This window comes from Theropithecus gelada, chromosome 8, assembly GCF_003255815.1.
Source record: "Theropithecus gelada isolate Dixy chromosome 8, Tgel_1.0, whole genome shotgun sequence".
Classification (NCBI taxonomy): domain Eukaryota; kingdom Metazoa; phylum Chordata; class Mammalia; order Primates; family Cercopithecidae; genus Theropithecus; species Theropithecus gelada.
In genome coordinates this window covers 72,411,932-72,438,843 of record NC_037676.1, presented here as the reverse complement: position 1 = coordinate 72,438,843, position 26,912 = coordinate 72,411,932, and the positions used below count along the sequence as shown (strand labels likewise).

General features: G+C 39.3%; 1 protein-coding gene across 6 annotated transcripts in view; it reads left to right on the top strand.

The window, feature by feature from the left end:
* NCOA2 (nuclear receptor coactivator 2) overlaps positions 1-26,912 on the top strand; it is a 300,138-nt gene that overhangs the window by 220,002 nt on the left and 53,224 nt on the right. For 5 of the 6 annotated variants that reach the window (XM_025393922.1, XM_025393923.1, XM_025393919.1 and 2 more), the window contains exons 5-9: positions 13,771-13,874; positions 18,243-18,420; positions 21,867-22,055; positions 25,043-25,144; positions 25,749-25,892. In XM_025393922.1, the coding sequence (XP_025249707.1) occupies positions 13,771-13,874; positions 18,243-18,420; positions 21,867-22,055; positions 25,043-25,144; positions 25,749-25,892 (717 nt within the window). The remainder of the gene's footprint in view (positions 1-13,770; positions 13,875-18,242; positions 18,421-21,866; positions 22,056-25,042; positions 25,145-25,748; positions 25,893-26,912) is intronic. The other variant, XM_025393925.1, reaches the window with a different exon arrangement.

The following is a 26,912-nucleotide window of genomic DNA, read 5'->3' as shown; positions in this document are numbered from 1 at the left end:
TTTCCTTGGCAATACAGAACTGACAAACTGCCACCATTCCAATCTCTGGGAAGCCCACTGTCCATTGATAGAGTTTAAAAACAACACACAATGCGTTTTTGAAAAAGCAAATCTTAAGCCAATATTCAGTTTATTTGAGAAGCAGGTGAATTATATATGAAATGAGTACACCATCATCCTTTTGTCCAGGCTATCAGTCTACAAAAAACAGGCTACCTTCTGTTCTTGTTATGGCTCTGAAAACTGGACCTGCCCAGCTGTCATATCAGTCATCTTCAGCCTCACCTATAAACCATCACCTGGCAGTCAGGATTTCCGGAAACAGGTTTCTTGAATTCAACCCATGCATCTGCATTGAAGCTAAGCTTGTTGTTTCAAACTGCCACTGGGGGAAAAATGCCATTGGGTAGAACTTTTCTGAAGTATTTATGATAGTATATTACTAAATTAGTTAGCATCTAGAAGCTTATGTAGGATAATTAAATTGAAAGAAGAAGAAATTTTATGAGGATTTTATTTTATTTCATTATTTGAATGGTTGTAGAATGGTGGAGAAACATCTCTTGTGGTTAATATGTATAAAACAAAACTAATTTTAAGGTAGTTTAAGCCAGTTAATTTGATAGGGAGTAACTTAATTACTATGTCTTTTTCATATTTATAATTAGATACTGAATTATGATATGTTCTATGGCCTATATGGATGATCATAATTAATTTTCTGAGAGTTTTTCCTTTTTGACTTATCCATCCATAGCCAGGGTGCTCACAGTCTGTATATCTGTCCATTGTGGCTCAAACTTTTCCATAACATCTATTAGAAAATTGTTAGACTTTAAATAGACATTTGTTCTGATTTCTTGCAAGTGGATTTGATTGCTTAAACAGTCCTTGTATTTGAGAGCACATAACTGATATAAAATCTCAGGGAATTACTAAATTACTGGGGGTATTACCATTTTTTCCCCTCAGTTTACAGAATTTGCTGCAGAATTACATAAAATAAGAAAAGGAGAGGATTTGGTTGTAGAAAGGTTCATCTGGATACCAAATTTAGGAAATACTGTAAATGTTGACCTTTGTTAATGTCACTTTGACCTCAGCATGCAAATTGTAACCACCTCTCCTTCACACTTGTGCTGGGCTTTGCAGTGTGGAAGTGCCAGCCTTTTCTAAGGCCCTCACTGCCTCTCCTGCTGCCTGGTTGAGGCATGTCAATTTCTGAGTGACACCAGTCCTTGTGTTCTTTTTAATTGCCTACTGCTTTAAATAGTTGTGGAAGGTTGGTTGATGATTCACTGCCATTCCTGCTTAAATTGGAGAGAATTTATGCTGTAAGGTATTTAAAGGGTCATTTTAAAGATGTATTTAAAGCTCTTCCTGTTGTCAATATGAAATGCAGTAATTATTGAATGGATATTTGACAGGACCTTTTTTTCTAGAATGTCCTTTGAATTTAGGTGTTAATAAAGATGTTAATAAAGAAAATTCACATTTTTACAAATTAGGAAGATCTACTTTGGAATTATTTTCCAAATGCTTCCTAGTCTGTCTTCTTGTCTACTGTTTTACCTGATTTCTTACTCTCAATACAGTGAGCATGTTCCACAATAAGACATGCTGTAAATTTGTCTGTAAATACAAATCAGGTTTGTTTGTTACTTTCCCAAGTACACAAACCTTGCTTTTAAAAATTTTGTAGTAGCATATTTTTGATCTTCAAAAGAAATCAGATCCTTTATTTTACCAGACTTTACTTCGCATTTGGTATAGACAGTTTGATGCCATTCCCAGGTAACAGCTCTCTTCTGGAAGAGGGCCCTGATGATCTTGGTGCAGAAGATGAATACTGCATAACAGCCTTGTCTCTCACAGCACCTTGCCCTGTGCGGTCAGCCCTGATCTGAGGGGCTTTGGTAGTGCCGAGTTTATAAGGACTGGGACCATTCTGAGATTAGCTGGTCAGGGGAGGAGGATGGGGAGGGAGAACATACACTTTGTATGTAAAAATGTAAATTCAAAATTAAAGCTATTTCAAGCATTTGAATAGAATCTGTTTCTATATGATATGGATATTATTCCTTATGTAGTTTTCCCCACAGAAGTTCTGTTATGAAGAACATAGACCTTCTAACAGAAAGTCCCCGGATTGTGAACTTAGACCCAGGATTGTAAACTTTTTACACCATCCTTTCTTGACATCCTGGAGGATAAATCTGGGCTCCTTTCCCCAAGATGGGTTTCTCTGGAGGAGGGGAGGGGGGAGAGAGAGAGAGAGAGAGTGTGAGAGAGAGTGTGTGTGTGTGTGTGTGTATTTAGGTTTATGATTTGTATGTGTTTTCATTGTTAGGTGGCTGCATTCCTATACATAGTTTCTAACAGGTTAAAAAAATCCTGTGAACCAGGCAGAAAATAAACATACATGTAGAAAAGGACAAATGACACAACAAATAATGGCAGTTGGAGAATCACAAGAAATGGTAAACTGTGCCTGTAGTAATTGTTCAAATGGCCAAAAAAGTACTTGAAACTAGACAGACCTATTCTCATATACCCTCTTATTTTCCTCTGTAAGTGTTCACTTAGGAATTACCTAGTTTTTGTCTTAGCAATCAGCTTTCCAGAGTTGATTTGACTGAAGCAAATTCTTGGCTACTAGAGATCTTTGCCTGTGGGAGATTTGGGTGGTGTCAGATTGTAAGCTTTTCTGGAGCCTGCCTCTGGAGTTGTTCCACCTCCACTCCACCCCACCACGTGCCCCATGACCCTGTCCACAGAGAACTTGCACCCTGGCCACAAGCAACCTGCACTCACCTTACAGTTACTTCCTTTGTTCACATTGTCTTTCTTGTTTTGCTCCCTGGAGTCTGCTGTCCCCTCGGCCCCATTCTCCCTGTGCCTTCATTGCTTGGCCAGAGCCATGGTGCTGCATATATTTATGCAGAGTTCTCCCATTGTTATCACTGTTTTGCTTTCTCTGCTGCAATATGATTTAGCATAATATTTTAGGCTCTAAATTGTATGATTCTGTGTTCTATTATCAGCTTTTTGCATTAGGTACTTTAAATTGGGAACACCTGCTTTTTGAAAAGCACACTAGTGAGGTCCTCCCATGATTGCTCAAGCAAATGCTAGAATGAGAAAACTGGGAGTAGACGGTACTAAGCAAAATGAAACCGGGAATTTCAACCTCTCTATGATATTGTTAGAATCACAGTAGGGGAAAGGAGAAGAGTCTACATATGATGAGTTGTAGCAGTCTCTTTAGAATGACATCAGGTCCTGTGTCTGTAAAGAGAAACTGGAAGGAAAAGATAACCAGATGGGAGAAAAACACAAGGAGAGAAATGCAAGCAGGTCTGAGAAGTGGAATAGAAAATGAATCAGGGAGCAAGATGTCAGTGAAAAGGAAGTGAGGAGCAGGTAGGATTCCTAGGCGTGGGAGATTTGGCCGCAGAAGACATATGAAGGTCAGGTACTAGGATGGTTTTCAGTCCTTTCGATGCCTTGAGAAACACCCCTCCAGATAGCCACCATTAAGGTGACACAGAGGCCTGGGAGTGAAGCCTTGCAAGCTTCATGGAAATGAGGGTTGGTGGCAGAGCCAGAAAGAAGAGATAGCAGGAAGTAACCAGCCCCCCTTCCTTTCCTTCATCCTTACCTCTGTCTTTCCCTACATGTTTATTAGCCATCTTTAGGGCATTCAGGTTTATTTTAGTCAATGGATATTCAAAGTTGAATAAGACAGGAAGAACCTTGGCAGCCTCTCCAGGGATTTTAGCCCTTCGGCCAATCCCACTTTATAAAGCGCTGCTTTATAGGTGGCTTTCCTCTATCAGCTGTTAACCTTATCCTTAGAATCCAAGGCTTCTCTCAGCACTCTGCGTGAGAGATACAAGAAACCTGACGGAGTGCTCTTTTATCCTGGCTCCCCAGGCAAATGTGACAATTTGTACAACCTCTACTTGGGTAAGTTTATTTTCTTAAGAGCTGTGAGTGGCTGGGAAAATCCCAAGGACTGAAAAAAATGTCTGTTACCCAAATCACTTCTTTTGTGAAGTAGGTTGTAACTTCCTAGATGAGAATCTGGACTAGTAAAGTAGGCTGGTTGGGGTTTTTAAACTTCATATCTTGGTGTAGAGAAGGCCTTGGCGACTTGTCTTCCAAATCCTCTTCTCATTGGCCTGACCACCTGAGGTGTTATTCTTAATGCCCTTAACAAATATGGTCTGACCTTTTTTCTCATCCCATCTCTACCTAATACTTTGACTCCAAAAATAAAAAATCAGAGTCTTAAAATGAACCTCCACTATGTTAGGTATATGGTAAAGCTCTTCAAAACAGATACCTCGAAAGAGACATTTGTGAGATTTCAGCCGTGGCTAAATGGAATTTAATTTTAGCTCCAGCTGTGAAACTGTATTTACAGCTGTGAATACTGTGTTCAGTATTAACACAACATCATTGAGCACCCACTATGTGCCAAGCAGCAAATAAAAAGTCATTTCTTACAGCCAAGGAGTTAGCAATGCAGTGAAAAGGGACAGACATGAAAACAGATCATTTCAAAAGGGTGAGGGTTCGGAACGTGAAGATGGGGATGGGCATAGGACATCATAGAAGCACAGCAGCAGGGGCCTAACTTCATCGACATGAGTTTTCTGGAGCCATGGTGGCATCTTCCAAGAGAAGGGGTAGAAGGGCATCTGTGCCAATGGAACAATCTGAGAGAATGCTCAAAATCTTGAAAGAATATGATGCATATGGGGAGATAGATACTAAATATTGCTATGGTGTATTAGCTAGGAATAATGGGAGATGAGGTTTACTGCGCTGATAAACAGAATTGTGATTTAGGAGATTAAAAAAGTTGTACAACTAAGACCAAAGTCTTAGAATTTTAGAGACAACTTTTTAATATGATTTTCATATTTTAACCTATTTATCAGAAACTTTATTAAGTACTCCTACAGTGTAACTTTGTTGGCCCTGCTTTTGAGTTGACATTCATATCTGGAAGAAATAAAACATTTTTATAATTTGGTCTTTAGACAGGCTTACTCATAATCTTCTGAATAAGTGATGACTTCGAGCCTCACCTCACTTCTCATTTCTTTCACACCCATTGATGTTTTTTCCTTCTTTCATCTAATTTCAATTTCACCTTTCAGCTTTCTAAGCAAATTATGATTCCTTTATTTCCTTGTTCAGGTAACTCCCAAAACTTTAGTGAGTGGAGCCCAATAAATTAGAATTTACTCTGAAATAGCAGTTTTTATATTTTATTTTGCCCTCACCTCTCAGTACTCCATTGCTGTGGAAGATACAAGTAGAGATGCACCATTATCCTATCAGGGAATGAATGAATGCTGCCATAATAAATGTAATATGTATAATATTTAATACTTGTTGGCTTTCAGTTCACTAACTTGAAGCACTTCCTGAAGCCATGTTTCCATGGGTTGTTTCAGTGTCTACATTCTTTACTGTGTGCTTAAGTATTTTTTTCCTTCTACAGTTGATCTTTAAATTTAAGCTCCTATAGGACATGAACTGTGACGTGCAGGAATTTGGATTATATAAAAGGAAGATTTTGGACAAATTGTTACTTGTGAACATAGCTTGTGAAAGATTTTTCCACTGCCCATTTTACCTATCAGTAAATTCAATACTCATAGGTACTACATGAAGTGGGCTATTAAATAGTAATATATATATGAGCAATAGCAGAGGGAATGATGGTGAATTCCTATGAACAAAAGCATTTTCTAGCCAGTTATACTCAAAGTCTGTTCTGGCTGCTGTAGTACATTAATTTTAAAAGTAGGCTTATGTATTTCAAACTTGGGACATGATTTTTGGTTCTACTTAAGTAGTCATGCCTTATACCATTGATGAAAACGAAACCAAGTATGTTGCTTTCTCTAAAGCAGAGAGTAAGAGGGGTTTGCTGGGTGAAGATGGCCTTCAGATTGGTTAATTTTGCTATTTCTTCATGCTGAAGGGAAATCATGATGTTAAGAAGAAGCTCAATGTCAGAAAAAGAGGGAGGCAACTTGAGGCTTAGGTTCCTCCCACTACTAAAGAAAGTGCAGCTGCGCGCTTTTAATATGCACGGCAGGAGACTTCAGCAGCTTGATGATATATAGTGCATTAATGTTGAAAAGATAAACACATTTGGAGAGCACAGGAAGGGCCTTGTGTTTTTATGTTAGCAGAATGCTTCCTAATGAATAAGAATGTGCTGCTGGCTTCACAAAGCCATATGGCAGCTTTTCTAATTTTAGTTGGGTGCAGATGCATAATTCTCTCATTTTACCTTCTAGAACCTTTGAGATGCTACATAACTTTTCCTGTAATATTTCATCTATGGTGCTTGGTCAGAAACTACCCATCATTGTTTCAGTGACTTCTTTGCTCTACGTAGGTCTCACTGCTGCTGGCTTTGACAATCACTTCACCTGAAACATCCAGTTTCTTAATGCAGGAAAAGATAGAAATCGTGGATGTTTTCCCATTAGAATCTTCAAACCAAATTTGTTGTGGAGGTAATTAGACTTGTGTTTGACGTCAGTCTGCTGAAAAATTCGTAGATTTCTAGGTGAGTGATTTTACTCACTTTGAAGCAGAGGAATTAATTATAAAACCTACACAAAGTATCAGATTCCATTTTAGTCAAAGATTCTAATTCTATCTAATTTAAATAATACAGCTTCTGTAAAAACAACTGTCCTCAGGCTTGACCAAACAGAAAGATAACCTAAATTCTTAATTGTCTTTACACTTTAGGGTTCCCTAAACATGGGCAGTCTTAAAATGTCTCTGTATCTGTGTACATACCCTGTGGATTATCTCTCAGTAGATTCATTATTACAGAGTGAGTGACATTTGTTTGGATTCTGACTTTTTAAAGATAGACTAATTTCTACACGTTTTCTACAGCCTCTTCAGATGATCCCCAAAAAAGGAAAAAGCAAGAGTATCAACTTCTACCATAACGACAGTGTCACCCTGTCCCTATAATGGGAGACATTTAGCAGCATTTAGGTTTCTAAGTAATCAGTGATGGTTGCCACTGCGGCTGCTGGAGTTAAAACAATTATGTGGCTGTCCCTTGAGCATGACTGCCACCCCGGTGAAGGGTTAGAACTCTGTTCTGGTAATGCTTTGTGGAAAGACTCTCTGAATTCGTAATCTCAGTTCAGTTGCCTAATAAAAAATTGATTAAGAGTACCTAATACTATGAGATTAAATAAGCAACCAAAATTAATAAATGATACTTCAGAAGATTATGTAAAGGCCTTTTTTTAAACATCACTTGATAATTTAAAAATATTTAAATGTACTTTTTAAAAACTAAATTAAGTTTTTGCTAGGATCAGTTTCTAATTTATTGTTGTTCTCAGCAGAAGACTGGAATTTTACTTTCAAGTTATGCCTGGAGCTGAGCACGGTGGCATTTGCCAATAATCTCAGCTACTTGAGGCTGAGTCAGGAGGATTGCTTAAGCCCAAGAGTTCAAGGCTGTAGTGTGCTATGATCACACCTGTGAAGAGCCACTGCACTCCAGCCTGGTAACATGGTGGGACGCTGTCTCTAAAAATAAACAAATAAATAACAAATTTATGCCTATACATGCCAATGAGCAATTTAACACAGCTGCTTCAAAAAATAAATATTTTTTTCCTTGTATTTGCAAATCACTTATATTTCTAGGATGAAATTCTTTCCCTGTTCACCTTTTCTTTTGTTCTAAGAGAAAGCATGAATAATAATCACTTATAAAAAAACACATGGAATATAATATTAATGATTTTTCCCCAGTTTGTGGTATGACTCATCTTAACATGGTCCCTGAAGAGATGGGGTTTTGTTCTTCGCTTTGAAAGTGGAAATCTAATTAATTGGTATTGGATTTCTGGAGCGCGGGCAAACGGAGAAGGGGATCGTGAGGGATTGCTCTTCAAGCAGCCACCCAGGAGGAAAAGGCGAGTCAGAAAAAGATTACAGAGGCATCCTTGGATGATCTCTCCAATCAGAGTTTTGCATTTGTAAAACTGGGCGCTATTAAAAAGATCATAGCTACTTCCTGCTGATCAGGTCTAAAAAGATCAGAGCCATTTCATGATTTTTTTTTAAGTCTTTTGGGAGTGAGGAAGACAAGGACAGAATTATTATTTTCATTGTTACTTTATTAGGTCGTGTTCTTTATCTAAAAAGGATAACTTTGGGGACTGGGCATGGTAGTTCATGCCTGTAATCCCAGCACTTTGGGAGACCAAGGCGAGAGGATTGCTTGAGCCCAGGAGTTCAAGACCAGCCTGGGCAACAGAGTGAAACCCTGTCTCTACAAAAAAGAAAAAAAAAATTTAATACAATAAAAAGAATAACTTTAATGGTAAAAGCGTAGCAGGAAGAAATAATGAAGTCAGGGCTTAGAAGAAATCTTCTAGTAGTCTCTGAAAATTTGATTTTATCATCTCTTTCTCTGATTTAAAAAGAGTTCCATCTGTAATAATGAGATTTCATAAGGTTTCGATCATATGAAACTCTGAGATGAGCTTTCTACTGTTTAGTTTACTGAAGGATATTTTTGTAACAATATATTTTTATGGTTAATGGATGCAAAATATAGAAAAGTAAATATAGTTTGTGACCGCTGAGAAAACTGCCTTATTTAAAAATATTAAATAGTGTGTTTTAGTATAGTAATGCTGTACTTACAGGAGTATAAATATCGAAGGATTTAAGCTTATTTATATCTGGTACGTAAAAATAGCACACTCGTTACTGAAATGCTCTGTCAAGATACCAGTATATGTCCGGTTAACATAATAGTATCTCTCTAAAGAGTCCTTTTCTTTTTCCTCCTCCCTTCCTCCCTTCTTTTTCCTCCTCCTATATAATTTCAAGGCTCAACTGAACATTCAACAGAGGTAGTAATTACTTTATGAAAAGTACCCAAATAACATAAATTTAGGACCAGTTTAATTTAGATTCCAATTACATTGGTAAAGCCATATTTCTGAGTGTTTTCTATCACTTCATATTATTGATTTTTTTCTTTTTAATATTGAGAAATGGTCAAAGCACAAATTCAATACAGAATTAAAGAATAGATGACAAATTAGCTAGAAAATAGATGTTTCATTCTTGCAAGGATAAGAGTAAGAAGCTCTGAATTCTTTACCCTTTTTTCTTTTATTTCCTTACTTTATGAGGAATAAAAATTTCCCATTCTCTTAATATATGTAAATAGCATTTGTGTAAATATTGCAACACTTTTTAAAACTTTTCTTGCAAGTAACCTATAGACTCATTTGGAATTTTCTTTCAAATCACAATTTCCGCTAATATACATTTAGGCTGATCTTGTGAACACCTTTGTTGTTTTATTTTCTGTCTGAGATTGCTAGAGTTCCAGCTTAGATCAGCGTTTCGCCAGTGTTTCTTACCATGGGCTTTCAAGCCAGGCTGAAATTTTGTAGTGGCCCGATGCCAGCCACACATCCGTCCCCACCTGTTTTCTTGCTGTCCACTTGCATATCCTGCAGAATCCAATTCGGTTACAACATATGTGAAATACTTTCAGCTATGTCCAGCCATTTCCATCCCTTTTTTGAACCGAGGGCTTGCCGTTTAGCCCTATGTTGTCTTCATTTGGTTGGGTTGTAATAGTTTTGCCCTCCTGGATAGAGGGTGAGCCCTCAGCGGACGAGGATTTTTCACTTTGCTTCCCCTGCATAGGCAGTGCGGGCCACAGACCAGACACACAGACATAGGCTACTCTGCCCATCCCAGTGTCACTATTCTATTCCCACATGTGGGCTCACATAGGCCACTCATTCTCCATTACTGCTGTTAGTTGCTGCTTTCTTCCTCTTAAATATTTATCAGTTGAATATTTTAAAGAATAAAACAGCATGTTTCGCATTTATAAATAATGTTTCAGGGTAATAATTATTTTTATCCAGGCTTTCCTCCAGTTGTTCCTCAAACACATGTTTTGTGAGATCTAAATCATCTCCCAATTTAAATCGTAGGCCCTTACCCCAAATTATATCTGATCTATAAATTCCTAAAAATAAAATTCTGTACAGATTTGATCCTGATTCTACATAACCTTTGACAAAAGTCTAAAATTCTTTGCCTGAGCATGTTGCTAGAATTTAGAATACCCAGGCACGAAGACTTACCAGTGTTGAGGAACCTGCCTGATTGAGTTATCTAAGTGTAAGTTTTTGTATCACACAGAATGTTGATGGCTGAATTTAGATCCTCAGAAAGATAATCATACCCTGATACCATAAACATCTCACAAGGCATACTTATTGTCTTTAAAAGGCCTAGAATTTGGTTACTATCACAAACATCATTATTTTGTATTTATTTTGCCCAAAAATGCAGCATTAGTATCGATACCATAGAAAACAATAATTCATTACTATTGTGCTATCAGAATCTCATGTGCCAAATAGCCTGATGTTTTCTAGTGATCAGCGATAGGCGCAAGGTTGCCTTTGTGATTGGCAGCTGTTGTTTCCTCTCCCTCTCTCCCCCAACATTAACCTAAACTAAATTCATTCTTAAAAATAATAAAACAGTGGAATAATAGGACTTGGGATCCTGAGAGAATATGAGATGCCTTGAAACTTCTTGACTCTAGCAAGATAAGGTTGTTATTTAAGACCAATTTTTAGGAAACCCTTTCCCATATTACTTGACCCTGTCCTCCCATTCTATCCTCCTCCTCTACCCTGGAGGTCCAGTGAGGCAAAAGGGGAAAATTACTTTCTTTTTCCACACACCTCGATCCCACTTGCTCCCATGCTTCTGGGAGGAAGTGCTGGTGGTGGGTCTAGCCTCTCAGTCAGCCCCCACAGATGCAGTGAAAACCTGGTCCAAAATTGGGATGGTGCTATTGAGGATCCAGACACAGTTCAAAAAGCTTACCTTCAAGTGGGGTAGCCTACTCTTTTGTGCACTGTGTGTGTCACACTGTAGGAGGCAGGAGAATGGGGATATCCTCCTAGGAAGATGTATCAGAATCTCAGCGAAGCAGACCTTTCAAGCTGTCTGTGTTCCCACTGCACATTCTGATAGACCCCCCTCCAGGGCGGTTGTCTTCTCACGTTTACCATTGCATTTTGAGAATCACTGCTGCTACTGAAAGATGGGAGAATGTGACCCCTGATGGGATAATGCGACCCCTGTGAATAGTTAGGTGAAGGAAAGGCTGCGGATCACTCAGTCTGTGGTATGTCAGCACATTGCTTCTGTACGTGGACTGCCGCAACACTGAAGACAAGAAATAAATGCAGTAGGACCACACAAATTATGACATCTTTTATATGGGCCTTGAGATTTAGTATTCATGAAACATAGGGATCCTTAGGTCTGAGGCACATTAGGGCCTCTACAACAAGGACTGTTAAGAGAGGTACACATCCTGTCCACATCCAAGAAGACCCCACAGAGTGTGGTGTGGATGGTGGTGCTCAAGGAAAATCCAGCATAGCTCCCATAGCAAGATGGCCCTTGAAAATTAGATGAAGCAGCAGGTAGCAGTGCAAACCCTATTCCTGAAATGGTGGGTAGAAAAGTGAGGAGATCTTGAAAAGAAATCAACATCCTTACAGAGCGAACCGCCAACAAAATTAAAAAGTATGCCTTAAAAAGTATGCCCCAGTGCACATTTATTTTACTGTGAGTCTGTTTGGCAATAAAAAAGATTCCAGGAAAAGGGGATGGGGGCAGTCACATGCAATAACTGGCTGAACAAATCCTGTGGCTGGAGACCCTGAGGTATTTCCCGCCTCAGAAGGGACTGACTGAGGAATTGGGATGAGACGAAGCCTGCAGACAGAACAAATGTACAGCACCCCACAGTGAGGAGCTTGGAAAGGCAGCAAAGCCAGAAACGAAGCAAGGACTGACAGATCCGCCAATATTGAGTTATGAAGGCTACCAGACAAGTCATATCTCTATTTATAGGCAGTCACAGTTTTTTCGATCTAAGGAGGTGAATCAGGAATATATTAGAGAGTTGATAAAGCAGATACAGTCTGCTTATGATAAGCTCTGCAAAGAAATTACTACGTATGGAACTCAAGGAAGAACTAATCAATACAGATATGCTAGTATTATGATACATTTGAAAACTTCTTTGTATTTTTAAAGAGTGTTTCAGCCGGGCGCGGTGGCTCAAGCCTGTAATCCCAGCACTTTGGGAGGCCGAGACGGGCGGATCACGAGGTCAGGAGATCGAGACCATCCTGGCTAACACGGTGAAACCCCGTCTCTACTAAAAAATACAAAAAAGTAGCCGGGCGAGGTGGCGGGCGCCTGTAGTCCCAGCTACTCAGGAGGCTGAGGCAGGAGAATGGCGTAAACCCGGGAGGCAGAGCTTGCAGTGAGCTGAGATCCGGCCACAGCACTCCAGCCTGGGCGACAGAGCGAGACTCCGTCTGAAAAAAAAAAAAAAGAGTGTTTCACGTATCATCCCATTTACTTTAGCTTGGTCCCTGATATACAGAAGACAGGTAAGTTTAAGCAGCTTGCTTGGAGTCATACTTCTCAGTGGCTGAGTTTGAGCTTGAACTGCACAGGTCATCTTCCCCTTCCATTGATAACATGCTCTGTGGAAGCTTTGTCGTGGGAATGGCAAGATTGGGAGGACCCACATAATTCCTATTTGTTTTCTAGGTTCTCAGCCATAAATTAGGCTTTACAGATTTTCAACATACTGCATAAAATATTTTTGACAAAAAAATTATTAAGGTTCTTTCGAAAGCAGGTTAATTCTGAGTGCTAAATTGATTTACAGTTTTCTATTTCTACGTTTAATTACAATGATAACATGCAGTATAAACAAGGATATAATTTATTCAGGTACAAATAATTGTCAGGTTTTGTATTGTTTTCTAGCAAGTTGTTGATATGTATATGTTATGCTTTAAACTTTTTTTGGTGTTCTTGAAATAACTACTTTACACATACGTTGATAAGTGTGCATCTTTTTCTTCTGTGAGCTTTTTCACAAAACGTTCTCATTCTATGATGGAATGTCTTCTGGGGCCTTCCTGTGTTCATGAGCCTGAAATTTGCTTTGCACGTTTCCATCCAGGAGCACACACTACGTGCCTCTTTGCTAGATCAAAGGGCAGCCATTGAAATTCCCCAAGTCCCTGGTAGAGTGCTTCTAACCTCTTAGATGGAGAAGCACTGGGACCAAATCTTCCTGGCCACTTTAAATGGGAATGTAAGCAGAAGTGGAACAGTAAAAGAGTCCAGACAGACATTGCAGAGTGTCCCATGGGGGCAGCCATAGCAGTTTATGACTCCTTGTTACTTCTTCAAATGTGTGCAAATCTATCTCTGATTATGCTACTGAATTCTGAACAACAGACCTTCCTTTATCCTAGTTTGGGGAATCTCCTGAGTAGAAGCTAATTGTGCCATAGAATATAGCAGTTTCATAATCTAGAAAAAAAATGCCTGTCGGGGACTGTCAGGAAACCTCAAAACTCATTTTCTGAGCAGCCTGAAAGGGGATCCGAGCCACAGGTTCTAGAGGTGAAAAGTTAATGTTCTGGCTTCTGCTTCCAGCAGTGTCTCCCATTTAGGGGCAACAGGGATGTACTCTAACTCTTTTGTAGCTGCATCTGATCCCACTAGAGATTTTTAAAAATCATCACAATAAAAACATTTCTGTGTCACTCTGTCCTTGATATAGCACTGCCATTTAATTCACACTTATGTTTATTGCAGAGAAAGCAGCAGCTGCCAACATAGATGAAGTGCAGAAGTCAGATGTATCCTCTACAGGGCAGGGTGTCATCGACAAGGATGCGCTGGGGCCTATGATGCTTGAGGTAGCACATCTTCATTTTAGTACTGTATTTTAAAATCTTGTTGATTTTCACATTATTACATTTAATTTCAGGTGAATATAATTTAAGGAGAATCCACACTAGTACTAGTACTCTGTACCTCTTGAGCTTGCTGATATGGCTCTGTGTCTAGGTATATTTTGGCTCCTGCTGCCAGTAAATGTGTGTTTGAAATTAGCATAGAATTAAATAAACTAGATTACAGTAGACATTGACAAGTTGTAATTGCCAGTTGAGCATTTATTTGGGAAACTATTCACAAGTCCTACTAAATTCTGTGTTGTATTTTAGCTTGAAATGTTCTCAAAATTCTTAAATTTTGTGTATGCCATGTACAAATGCCTATACGTACAGGTTAAAATATGAGGACCAAGGAGGAGCTTTATGCTTCCTACTTATGCTGTTTCAAACTAGCTTATTTATCTCATAAGGAAGAAAAGTGAAATAATAGGCAAAAGGAACTTTGAAGAGAAGCATAAGGTTGGTCTTCACTACCTGTTCTTTATTAAGGAAGCTTTATGACCAGCTAATGTCTAGAATTTGTAAAGTACAGTTTTTCTGTTTTATTAACTAGTACTAAAAGCCAAGTGCTTGCTGTACCTTTTCCAAAATTAAAATTCAAGATGTAGGTTATGGTAAGATGAGAAAAAAAAATGTCAGTGAATATATAACAAGAAACAGAGGAACCCTGAGACATAAATTATGTCAGTTCTCAGGAGAATTTGCTCGGCTGATGATATGATGAGGTTGAAAAGACTGCATGGCCAGAAGCTTTGCAGCACTGCCAGTGTAGAATCAGCTAGCTTGCTGCAGCAGCCAACAATTCTGATTTTTAAAACAAAGATAACCAATAGTCCCCCTTATCTCTTTTTTTCAGTTGATGTTTAAAGGGATTTTTAAGAAAATCTAATTCTGTGAAAATCTACCATAAAATTGGGGGCAAGGCAGAAGGGGGCACACAATAAAGACTTCAAGATCATCTGACCCAGACTTTGTATTTAGAAATGACAAACTTCATTTCCTGGGGCTGAACCTGCTGGCCAAAAGGCTTTAAATGTCCCAGTGTTGGCCCTTGCTTATCTCCTCTTGAATCACTGGCTTGAAAACATTCAGCCTCACCTTCCAGGAGAAAAGCAAAAACACACTTAACCCAATTTTCTATAGTCAACAAGGCAATGGAAGGCCAGAGAGTGCTACTTCTCTCTGGGTTCTTAGAAGCAGATTATGAAAACTGTAACTAGGTGGACCATTTAGAGTTAAAGAAAGTGGATAATTTCCTTTGGAAAAATGTTTGAATTATAAATTAAAAACTGATTTGAAAATTATGTTAACTAAATTATTACAGTTGGGAAATTTCCCTATACCTGTGTTTATTCATCGTATCTTGGGGTAGGGGGAATATTAGAGTGGAAACTCCTGGGAAGACTTTTGAGACTTCTAAATAGAAATGCTGGGAGTAACCGGAGCTGGGACTCAAGCCCTTTGAGTTCATCAGTTGTAGAAATCAGATTGCTAGATTTCAGTAGACCTGATGTCATAAAATCAAACCAACATTTTTGTCGTTCAAAATAGTCTTCTGAGAATTTAGTACATTGATCAAGAACCTGTGTAGCAGGACTTGAGTGTTAAATGTGTTAGAGAGGTTATTCTTAAATCTGGTGACTTACGGTTTGAATTTAAATTTTTATCCCTGTTTACGTGCAATCACTTGAACAGAGAGAACATGTTCTCATGGAGCTGTTCCTAGGCATAGATGCACACTCATGCTTACATCATAGCATAGTGGTTGCTAGGCAGCACAACCAAATGTCAGCTTTTTTCATCAGAGCATATCATAGTGAGCCTTAAAAAAAACACCGCTTTATGAGATGAAACAATTTCATCTTCCAGTTTTATTATGCCTCAAATCAGTCTTTTTACTGTGGTATAAGCAGTAGGAAGCAACATGTACTTTTAAAAATGAACCATAGGTAATATGGTTATGAAAATCCCTATCAAAGGGTATATCCAAATCAGTGAGCTGAAAAGGGACACTGGGCATATAACTTATCACCTAACCTCCTGAGTGCACACACTTGCACACAGTTCTCAAGGTTAGTACCATGTATTATGAAAGGCTGTTTATTTACATGTAGTCTTGCTTTGTCCTGCATGTGGTTCATACCATTGAGAAAACCTGATAGAATGTGTTAAGAAAAACTTAAAAACCAAATGGGTGAACCTTTCTTTAGTGCCTTATGGTCAGTTCTAATTTGAGAGAGCACTTAGTTTTGTGATTAAAATAGAATTAAAGATGAAATATATTCAAAGATAGCTCATAAAATAGGAGCCTGTTTAATAGTAACTTAAGGATAAAACAAACTAGGGAAAAAGTAAACACTTTAGGCCCCATCCACCAAATTCATTGTTGTATGTGTATATACATAGGACATTCATCTTAAAAATAGTAATAAACATGCTGGGTATAGTGGCTCATGCCTATAATCCCAGCACTTTGGGATTACAGAGTGGTGGGAGGATCACTTGAGGCCGAGAGTTTGAGACCAGCCTGGGCAACACAGTGAGTTCCTTTCTCTACAGAAAATTTAAAAAGCCTGGTGCACTGACTCATGCCTGTAATTTCACCCCTTTATGAGGCTGAGACAAGGAGAATCACTTGGACCCAGGAGTTCAAGACCAACTTGGGCAACATGGGGAGACTCCATCATTACAAAAATAAAAAAGTTAGTCAAGTGTGATGGTACATGCCTGTGGTTCCAGCTACTTGGTAGGCTGAGGTGGGAGGATCCCTTGGGCCCAGGAGGTGAAGGCTGCAGTGAGCCGTGATCATGCCACTGCACCCCAGCCTAGGCAGCAGAGTGAGACCCTGTCTCAAAAAATAAAAAATATCTGGGTGTGGTGGTGCATACCTGTGATCCTAGCTACTCAGGAGGCTGAGGTGGGAGGATAGCTTGAGCCCAGGAGTTCAAGGCTGCAGTGAGCTGTGATCGTGCCACTGCACACCAGGCTGGGCGCAGAGCAAGACCTTATCTCCAAAAAAGAGAAAATTGTAATAAACATGTATCATAAAGAAACTGAGCAGCCTAAACTGACTAGACCCCATGGCTGTGGTCCCAGGTATGATGAATCAACGTAAAGCTTTCAGTCCTTATCACTCACCTGACCCATAAAAACAGAGCTTTGATAAGCAAGGATCAAAAAAAGAAAAATGCGGTAATGTAACCAGGAGAAACTCACTAAACCCCCTACATTTCCATCACCAAGGTGAACATAATGGGAAATGGATTAGGGGTGAATGAATATTAGAGTAGAGGACTGTACTGAATGGTCATCAAAGCATGAGCTTTGGAATCAGATCCTCCTGGATTCACATTCAAGCTCTACTACCACTGACTAGTTCTGAGACGTTAACCTCTTTGAGCCTCAGTTTCCTCCTCTATAAATAGGCAAAGATAAAACATTCCTTCCAGGAGGTACGTGTAAGGCACAGTGAACATGTCCACATCCACTATTGTTATCTCAACTTCCTGAAATGATCCTAGATTTTTTATCTCCTTCCCTCACCTCTATTGGGATGACAACAAAAAGTGAAGCTGTGAACTCATTACCGGAAGCTTGCTACTGTTATTTAGGTAATTTAGGAACCTGCTTCTTAATCTGCAGAACAAGTAACATAGAATAATTTGGCATAATTAGTGCCCTTCTAAGGGCAGGGCAATGCTGAGGTCCCCATGAAGGTGAGTTTGCCACATCAGAGACACTTCGGAGACCCTTTCCCATATATACCAAGTAATAAAGGATTGATGTTTCTTTAAAGGTCTGAAATTATCTGTGATGTTTTTCATATAATCCGTGACAGCTAGGTGGTAAAATTTGGGAAGGTTTTCCTGGTAATTATCCTTAAACTGGGGAAAAAAATGTTAATGACTCCTTTCTCTCATTGTATAACATGAAAACCTGTAGATAAAAATTACCATGCATTAGGTTGGTGACATAAAAGTTGTTCTTGGCCTGGTGGAGTATGTCAATCTCATTTTGAAAATACAGATGAATGCCTGTACACTTTTACTTCACAGTAATTATCTCCTGATAAATTAATGGAGTTAGTGTTGGTCATTTAGTTTGTGACAAGAAACCCTAATCTAGGCTCTCTCCCACTTAGTAAGATGGAATAATTTCTGTTTCACCAAGAGAAAATGTGTTAATTGTTCCTGAAAACTGGGAGAGAGCTGAGAAAGATCTCTTTTTCTATCCATGTGTGAATTGTGTTTCCCTTAAAGGGATCATTCCCTTCTTAACAATTGCTGTGATGTTATGTTGCATCCTAACAGTTTGTACTTTGTCCCCTAGGCCCTTGATGGGTTCTTCTTTGTAGTGAACCTGGAAGGCAACGTTGTGTTTGTGTCAGAGAATGTGACACAGTATCTAAGGTATAACCAAGAAGAGCTGATGAACAAAAGTGTATATAGCATCTTGCATGTTGGGGACCACACGGAATTTGTCAAAAACCTGCTGCCAAAGTCTATAGGTAAATGACTGTCTGCTGGATCTCCCTCCCTACCTCCCCTCACCTCCACTTGCCCCCGCCTCATACACATGCACATTGTCTTGGTTGAAGTGGATCAAATAAAACTATATTATATCAGATGGGGATGAGAGTGACTGGGTAGTTTTTTACAGATGCTTGTGTGTTTGAGCTTAAAAGTCATGGAAAAGGGGGCATCTTCAGATACTGATCTCAAATGAGTGATCATTTTTGATCCTATATTTAAAGTACATGAAAATCATTGCTTCTTAGCCAGAAGGCCAAGAAGTGATGATGATGATTATTATTATTTTGCTTGGCAGTAATTATCTCATGATAAATGAACAGAAATTGATTCAGATTCATGAAAATGATTCAGATGGAAAGTACTTATATGGCAACTATTTTCATTAAGATTGTTGTGGTTTTTTAATTATTTTTTATTTTTGTGGGTACATAGTAGGTGTATGTATTTATGGGGTACATGAGGTGTTTTGATACAGACATGCAGTGTGAAATAATCACATCATGGAGATGGCGTATCCATCCCCTCGAGCGTCTATCCTTTGTGCTATAATGTAGAGATTGTTTTTTAAGGTGACACATTGCCTCACCCTGTTCCATTCTAGCCAACTTTTGTTTTGTCCATTTTCTCCATGACCATCTGAAAAGTCAAAGGTCATGAGAAGTTTGAGATTCAATGTATTTTGAGTCCTGCACATGAAGCGTATTATAGGTGTATACACATTCTAGAAATAAAATGTTAAGGAACAAGTGGCAGATGTGGAGAGGTTCAGATGCTACAGCCCAAGCCCTGAATGGGCTCTTCTGTCTCGCAGACTCTCCGGTGGGCCCTGTAGGTGTGATCACCAGATGCTGCTCCCTTAGCCCACTCTCCCTGTCTCGAATTTCCTGACTTCATCTTATTTTGGAGGTGTCGTCCGAGTATACGTGATGATTAAGGACACACTGTGCAGTGGGTGATTCACAGCGTGGGCCCACCTTAGCTGCCGTTCTAGAGTACTGCGGTTCCCACTCACTAAGTGATTCTTTTTTTAATATTCTCAAACTGATGATGCTAAGAACATCTTCACGGATTGAAAGAAATGAAGAATAAGGTCAAATCCTGAGTTGGCAAGTATTTCTGTTCTTAAGATTGTTTATACTAGCTGTTCTTCCTGTTATAAGAAGTAGGAAAAGGTCCTTTTCAAATTTCATTTCGGCTAGCTTTTCCTTTATGTGATAATTCTTTGTTCAAAGTGACTACAACAGTAATGCAAAATGTGTGAATACTTGTGTAGGATTCCTTTATTATATTCTCTAGTAAATTAAAATGGGATTTCTTATTTCAAGTAACTAATATTTTCAGATCTCTTCAGTAGTTTTATGACTTCCTTAAAAGACCTCTACTTATTAATTCACTATTATTAATTCACTTGTCTAAAGAGCTTTTTGCCTTACTTTATATTGTATCCTTTTAACTTTCAACTTATTAATCTGACTTAATAGGAACTCTTTTTCTCTTCAGTTGATTACTCTGTGTAGTCTTTATTTTGTAAATAAGCTTTTTTAAATGCTGATAATGGCTAGGCTCAGTGGCTCACCCCTGTAATCCCAGCACTTTGGGAAGCCGAGGCTGGTGGATCACTTGAGGTCAGGAGTTCAAGACCAGCCTGGCCAACATGCCAAAACCCTGCCTCCACTAAAAATGCAAAACATTAGCCGGGCGTTGTGGCTCGTGCCTGTAATCCCAGCTTCTCCAGAGGCTGAGGCACGAGAATCCCTTGAGCCCAGGAGATGGAGATTGCAGTGAGCCAAGATCACACCACTGCACTCCAGCCTTGGTGACAGAGACTCTGTTTCAAAAAAGTAATAATAATAAAATAAAATGCTGATGCTGAAATGAACTTTCCAAATGTCTGCAAAGATATACAAAGCTAGTTATGGGTTTTTCTGTAATTTTAAGATAATTTCTTACAGCTAACTTTTTCCTTTCTAGAGTTTGTTTCCTTTCTCATTCTACAGCCCAGTGGCCATGGGTTCTTTGGGTTCACTGGGCCATTCATGGGCCATTGGGTTCGCTATAACACCTACGTGTCCTTCTCCATTTTCTCTAGCTGGTTACTGGAAAATATATTAGTTTTCTTATGACTCACCCTTTTTTTGATCCCCTGTTCTATTGTCCTGCTGTCCCCAGTATTTTTAGATAAAGCATAAGGAATAATATAGAAAAGAACACCAAAATAAGAATTAGGATTGGTTCTGATTCCAACTTTTCTAGTAGTTGAACATGTCTTTGGGCATCAGATTTTTTATGTGTCAAATGAAGAAGTTAACCTGGTAAAATCCATAAACACCCTTTAATTCTCAAAATCGGTCATTGTTTTATTTCTTTCATTGTTATCTCTAATGCATTTCAAAAATAATTGATGTCTTTCCTCTCTTTCATTGTCTCTTTCTTAAAGTAAATATATACTTTTTTTAGTTTTAATACTCAGATGTCTGAAGTAGTTAACTTGAAAAGAAATGACATTAGCACTGTATTTTCAAGGATTTTTTCAGTCTTATTGAAGAAATATACGTGAAACAATTTAAAAAGACTACAACTGAACAACTCAGGAAAAACAAAGTTATAAACTATATACTAAAATTTCTGTAAAATTTGAGAAAAGAAAAATCTGCCCGAGGAGGCACTATGGGGGAGTAGATGGTAAAGTATTGATTGTAGAGGACCTCAGCCTTAGAGCATGAGTACCTGTGGAGAGAGAAACTGAGGCAACCTGATGTGTTAGATAGAGTGGCAGCAGGAGCAAGGACATCCATGCGGCCCTGGTATGGTGGAGCATAGGTAGGCTTGTGCAGGGGTGTGGAAGATCCCGTTAGATGGATGCAGTGGAGCTGGTTAGTGAGAGTCTGTGTTAATGGACTTCATCCTCCAGACTATATCAATTCTAAATCCTCTGAAAGAATTTAATGTGCACTACATTTGGTGCCACTCACAGAGTTTTGAGCAGGGGTAACTTGTCTAAAATTGGAATGCAAGTAGATTGAACTAAATTTCCAAGAAATCAGTTAGGAAGATGCAAAAGTAGAAAACTATAGTATTCTAGTAACAATCCAGGACTGGACTTGAAGGGAAGGAGTCAGGGTAAAGAAGTGGTGTAGAAGATGTTTTGAAAATCCCAAGATTCCACATGCATCCCAGAATTTGAAGTATAATAAAATTTTTTAAAATGTGGGGGAAAAAACAGAAAATCCCAGGATATTCCCAAGTTGTAAAAATGTTAAAAGATTTTTCCTCCTCTAGATTATGAAAGTATTTAGAAAAGTATAAAAGTATTACGTAAAGATGAAATAATCATATTTTTCCTACATCATTTTAATAATTCAGAGGCAATGAATCTGATGTTTGTTTCTCTGTAAAACTGGGTTGCTTTTGCCTTGCTCAGTGAATGGGGGATCTTGGTCTGGCGAACCTCCGAGGCGGAACAGCCATACCTTCAATTGTCGGATGCTGGTAAAACCTTTACCTGATTCAGAAGAGGAGGGTCATGATAACCAGGAAGCTCATCAGAAATATGAAACTATGCAGTGCTTCGCTGTCTCTCAACCAAAGTCCATCAAAGAAGAAGGAGAAGGTGGGACAGAACCCCTAGGGTGTTTTATATGTCTGTGTATTTATTCCTGTGCTACTTCCTTCACACTTTAATTAGTGGTCACCTGAAGGAAAGTGAGGAGGCAATATCTTTGTTCTTTTCAATTTTACTATTTTGTGATGGAAATGTTTAAGTCTCCAGAACAGCACTGTCCAACAGAATTACCTGCGATGGTGGAAGTAACATATCTTTAGCATCTAGTGTGGCAGCCACTAGCCACATGTGGCTGGTGAGCACTTGAAATGTCAGTAGTGCAACTAGGGGGCTGAATTTTTTATTTTATTAAATTTGCATTTGAATAGCCACATGTGGCTAGTGGCTGCTGTACTAGTGTGACTGTATTAGTGATCACACTTTTGAGGGATCCTAGGCTCTTTGAACATCTAGTGCAAGCTGTATGCCACAGCTCTAGAAAAATGCACAGTTGTCCTGGCACGGTGGCTCAACGCCTGTAATCCCAGCACTTTGGGAGACTGAGGCAGGTGGATCACGAGGTCAGGAGATCGAGACCATCCTGGCCAACATGGTGAAACCTCGTCTCTACTAAAAGTACAAAAAGTAGCCTGGTGGCTGGCATGTGCCTGTAGTCCCAGCTACTCAGGAGGCTGAGGCAGGAGAATCGCTTAAACCTGAGAGGTGGAGGTTGCAGTGAGCCAAGATCGCGCCATTGCACTCCAGCCTGGGCGACAGAGTAAGACTCCATCTCAAAAAAGAAAAATGCACACAGTAAAAACAGCGTTTTACTTTCAAGGGGTTGATGGAATCCATGTAGCCTATCCATGGATGCTGGGCCCAGAATGTGATATAATAGAATGGTACTGAAGAGAGGATAGAGACAGGAGCGGGGAATGGAGTGGGTTTTAGACTATAAGTTTATTAGGCTGTTCGCCATAAAGATATGCTGATGTAGTGTCCACCTCCTGAGCCCACCAGGCAAACTGTCCACACAGCTGAGTGTCACTCTAATACAAGGCAGTGTTGAAGAGTGCATTGTGCGTGGGGAGCAGAAGGGAAAGAGCTGAGGACCACTTGTGGCTGAAAACATCCTGGGCTATATAGACAGGCCAACTCCTAATTCAGCTGCTCCCAGCTCTGGCTAGGACTTTGGACAGAATCCTTGGCCTTTCTGAGTATCAGTTTATTATCAAGTGAAGTCACCAATACCAGTGTCAGAATGTAATAAGGTTTAAATGAATATGCTGAACTGTGGTTCGCGTTGAATGCTAGTTATTTAATGCTTATTTTAAAATTTAAATTTTATTGAGAAGGAAATATTAGAGCTGTTAAAGATAATAAATATATAGTATTTCAAAATTAATTATTTTGCCTAGGTAAGGAACATCACATGATTTTATTCTGTTTTATGCAACAGAGTAAGTGCTGCTAATTTATCCATCTGTGATAATATTCCCGAGGCAGTATAAAAAGGAATAGCTGAGCTAATTTATTACTTTGTGCTTTATAAACATTTTTTGTACATTTAAAAGTACGTTCTATGTGTTAACACAGTATAGCATAAGCACAGGGTTTCTGAGCCATGGCATGCTCAGATTCTAATCCTGGCTTTGCCAAAGGTTTGTGTGACATTGGACAAATTACTTAAACTTTGTGCTTTGATCTTCTTGTCTGTAAAATGGAAATGATGCTACTACGTGTGTCATAGAGCTGTTAAGAGGATTAACTGAGTTAATAACTCATACAGTAGCTAGAAAGGTGTTTATCTCACAGTGCCCAAAAATTTAGTTGTTATTTTGTTGAGGACTATAATTGCATTTTAATTTTGTGATACCGACTATTGCTGGATATTTCAGTCTTGTTGAAGAAATAATACATGAAATAATTTTAAAAGACTACAACAGAGCAATTCAGGAACAGCCAAGTTACAAACTATATACTAAAATTTCTGTAAAAGTTGAGAAAGAAAAATCTGTCCAAGGAGGCACTGTGGGGTCCTAGAGTAGTTAGTGAAGTACTGATTGTAGAGGACCTCTGCCTTACAGCATGAATACCTGTGGAGGGAGAAATAGAGGCAGCCTGATATTTTAGATAGGGTAGCAGCAGGAGCAAATATAGATAATAAACTCTGTCAAATTCAGGAAATTCTCAAATTTAGAGGTAAACAATCATTAATCAGTGACATGAGACATGAAGGGATTACTTAAGTTTTTTAACAACAGCATTTGTCCAGTGTTTTTTAAATTGAAAGGGCTGTGCAGTGTGCTCTGCATGTTACAAAGATAAATAAAACTTTTCCCTTTCCTCCAGAAGTGAACCCTGATGCATAAAACAGTTGAAGCAAGGTGAGGAATAAGTGATTAGAACTGGCTGTGTGAGAAACTGTCCACAGCCAAGATTCTGAACTATAATGCAGCTGTTCTGGTGCACGCTGCATTTTCTAGGTATTGTGGGAGTCGTTCTCTGAATCTGTGTCTAGACCCAGTTTATATTCTTTGCTTTAAATTGCATATTGCCATTGTAGTATTTACTTAATTTGGCATAAGGTGTACCTAGTTTTCCTGAGCCCTAAAACTCAAGAAGCAAACCCTTGATAAAGCAAGAGTATCAGATTTTAGTTTCATCATTTTTGTACTTCATTATATATTAACCTGGTTTTCTATCAGCCATTTAAAAAGAAAGGATTTCGTTTTTTTTTCTACTGCTGGAGAGAGTGTTTCAGATTTTTAAGGCTTTTGTGTAGTGGATGTATTTCTATCACATGTATCGTGGGGCCTAGGCAGTTTATCCTCTGCTCCCCAGTTCTCCTTACACAGCCACCCTCTGTCTCCCTTACCCACCTACCACTTTCATGGAGAGAATAAAACCAGTAAGAAGCTCAGGTACATAATGTTTCGTCACTCTCTCCCTTACTGCTTTTTTTTATGATGGGCTGTGCTGTCATAAATACACTTGGGTTTGTTTGAATCACTAGGAAAGCCCCATATGATAAATGTAAACATGTGTGATTTAAGATTTGCAGTCCTGCTTGATTTGTGTGGCAAGAAGAGTTCCCATGAAGGAAAGACCAGTTCTTCCCTCATCAGAAAGTTTTACTACTCGCCAGGATCTCCAAGGTAAATTTCCTTTCCAAAGAAGACCAAAGGAATCATTTTAGAATACTTACATATTTGAGAATGCAAGGACTGTATTTAGAAGACTGTAAGGATGCTAGTACTAGCAATTGCTGCTGCAGTAGAAATGTCAAGGAGTTGGAAGACCAGAGAGAGATGCTGGCTGTCACTGTATACCCTTTTGGTCCATGTACTTGTGTTACCTAGTTTAAATAAATACATTTAGATCTTGTTAAAACGTAATTATTTCTGGCCGGGCGTGGTGGCTTACGCCTGTAACCCCAACACTTTGGGAGGCTGAGGCAGGAAGATCACTTGAGGTCAGGAGTTCAAAGCCAGCCTGGCCAATGTGGCAAAACATCTGTATTAAAAATACAAAAATTAGCCAAATGTGGTGCACGCCTGTAATCCCAGCTACTTGGGCGTCTGATGCACAAGAGTCGTTTGAACCCAGGAGGTAGAGTTTGCAGTGAGCTGAGATTGCACCACTGCACTCCAGCCTGGATGATAGAGTGAGACTCTTGTCTCAGAAAAATATATATATATTTATTTATTTCCATAAAGAATAGATCAGCATGTAGGTATAATGGCTGCTGTTACTTAATAGGCAAGATCACTTCTCTGGATACCAGCACCATGAGAGCAGCCATGAAACCAGGCTGGGAGGACCTGGTAAGAAGGTGCATTCAGAAGTTCCATGCGCAGCATGAAGGAGAATCTGTGTCCTATGCCAAGAGGCATCATCATGAAGGTAGGCATCTCTAAATGATTTTTCTTAAATTATTGCTTCCTGTGGGAGCTTTCTCTCAGTAATTCCTGGAGTTCACCTTGGGAACAGAGCTGGTGACCGTTCTCGTGAGCTGTCTCATCTGGCGTACATGTTGCCTTCTGAAGGAAAATTTTAACAGAAGAACCTGTTGGACAGAAGAGTGACAAAAGTAGAACAGGAGATGATAGTGTCACAGACGCAGACAAAAGGAGGAAGAAAGAGGTCATTTTCTTTGATCCAGGAGCTTCTAGATGTATAACAAAATTATAAGTACCATCTAATTAAGAGAAATATTAACGATTCAGTTAGTATCTGAATATAAGAATAAGTGGAATTTTGGAGAGTGAGTGAATCCCTGGTGGAGGTAATGGTGGGGACCCCAAGCCCTTCTTCAAGGTGGTAACCAGCAAAGACTATCCAGGTATTTCTAGAGGGCCCAAAAGTTGACACAACTTGTCTCAGCTCACTGACTTAAGCAGTAGGACAGCTGGCACTGAGCCCAAGACTTCAGTAATAACAGCAGCCCTTATTGAGTACCTGGTCTTTGTGTGGCATTGTCCCTTTTGCCTCCTCTCACTGGCCCTCACAGCAAGCCTGTGACGTGGACATCACATCTGTCACTCTGGACAAGGGGACAAGGAGGTTGAGGCAGGTGAAATGACTGACTCTCTAGCATTCAGTATCAGTGCAGGACATCTGTCTGAGCCCATTTTGGTCACTGTCATGCTGCTTCCAAAGGTCTTTCCAAAGAATCACTTTTTCTCAAGTGCATTTTTGTTTTCTGTTAAAGAGGTATGAACCAAAAAAAACCTCCCTTTTGCTTTAGTATGTGCTAATTTGGGGAGCAAGACTGTCCTTCTCTCTGTGTCCCAGCAGTGCGGTTGGCCAGGGCTCCACATGCACTGTCAGCTGGGCCATACTGCACGGGAGGGACATGTGCAGTGCAGTGCAGCTTGTAACTCAGCTTCAACAGTTGTCTGCATCCTTGCAGAAAAAATTTGT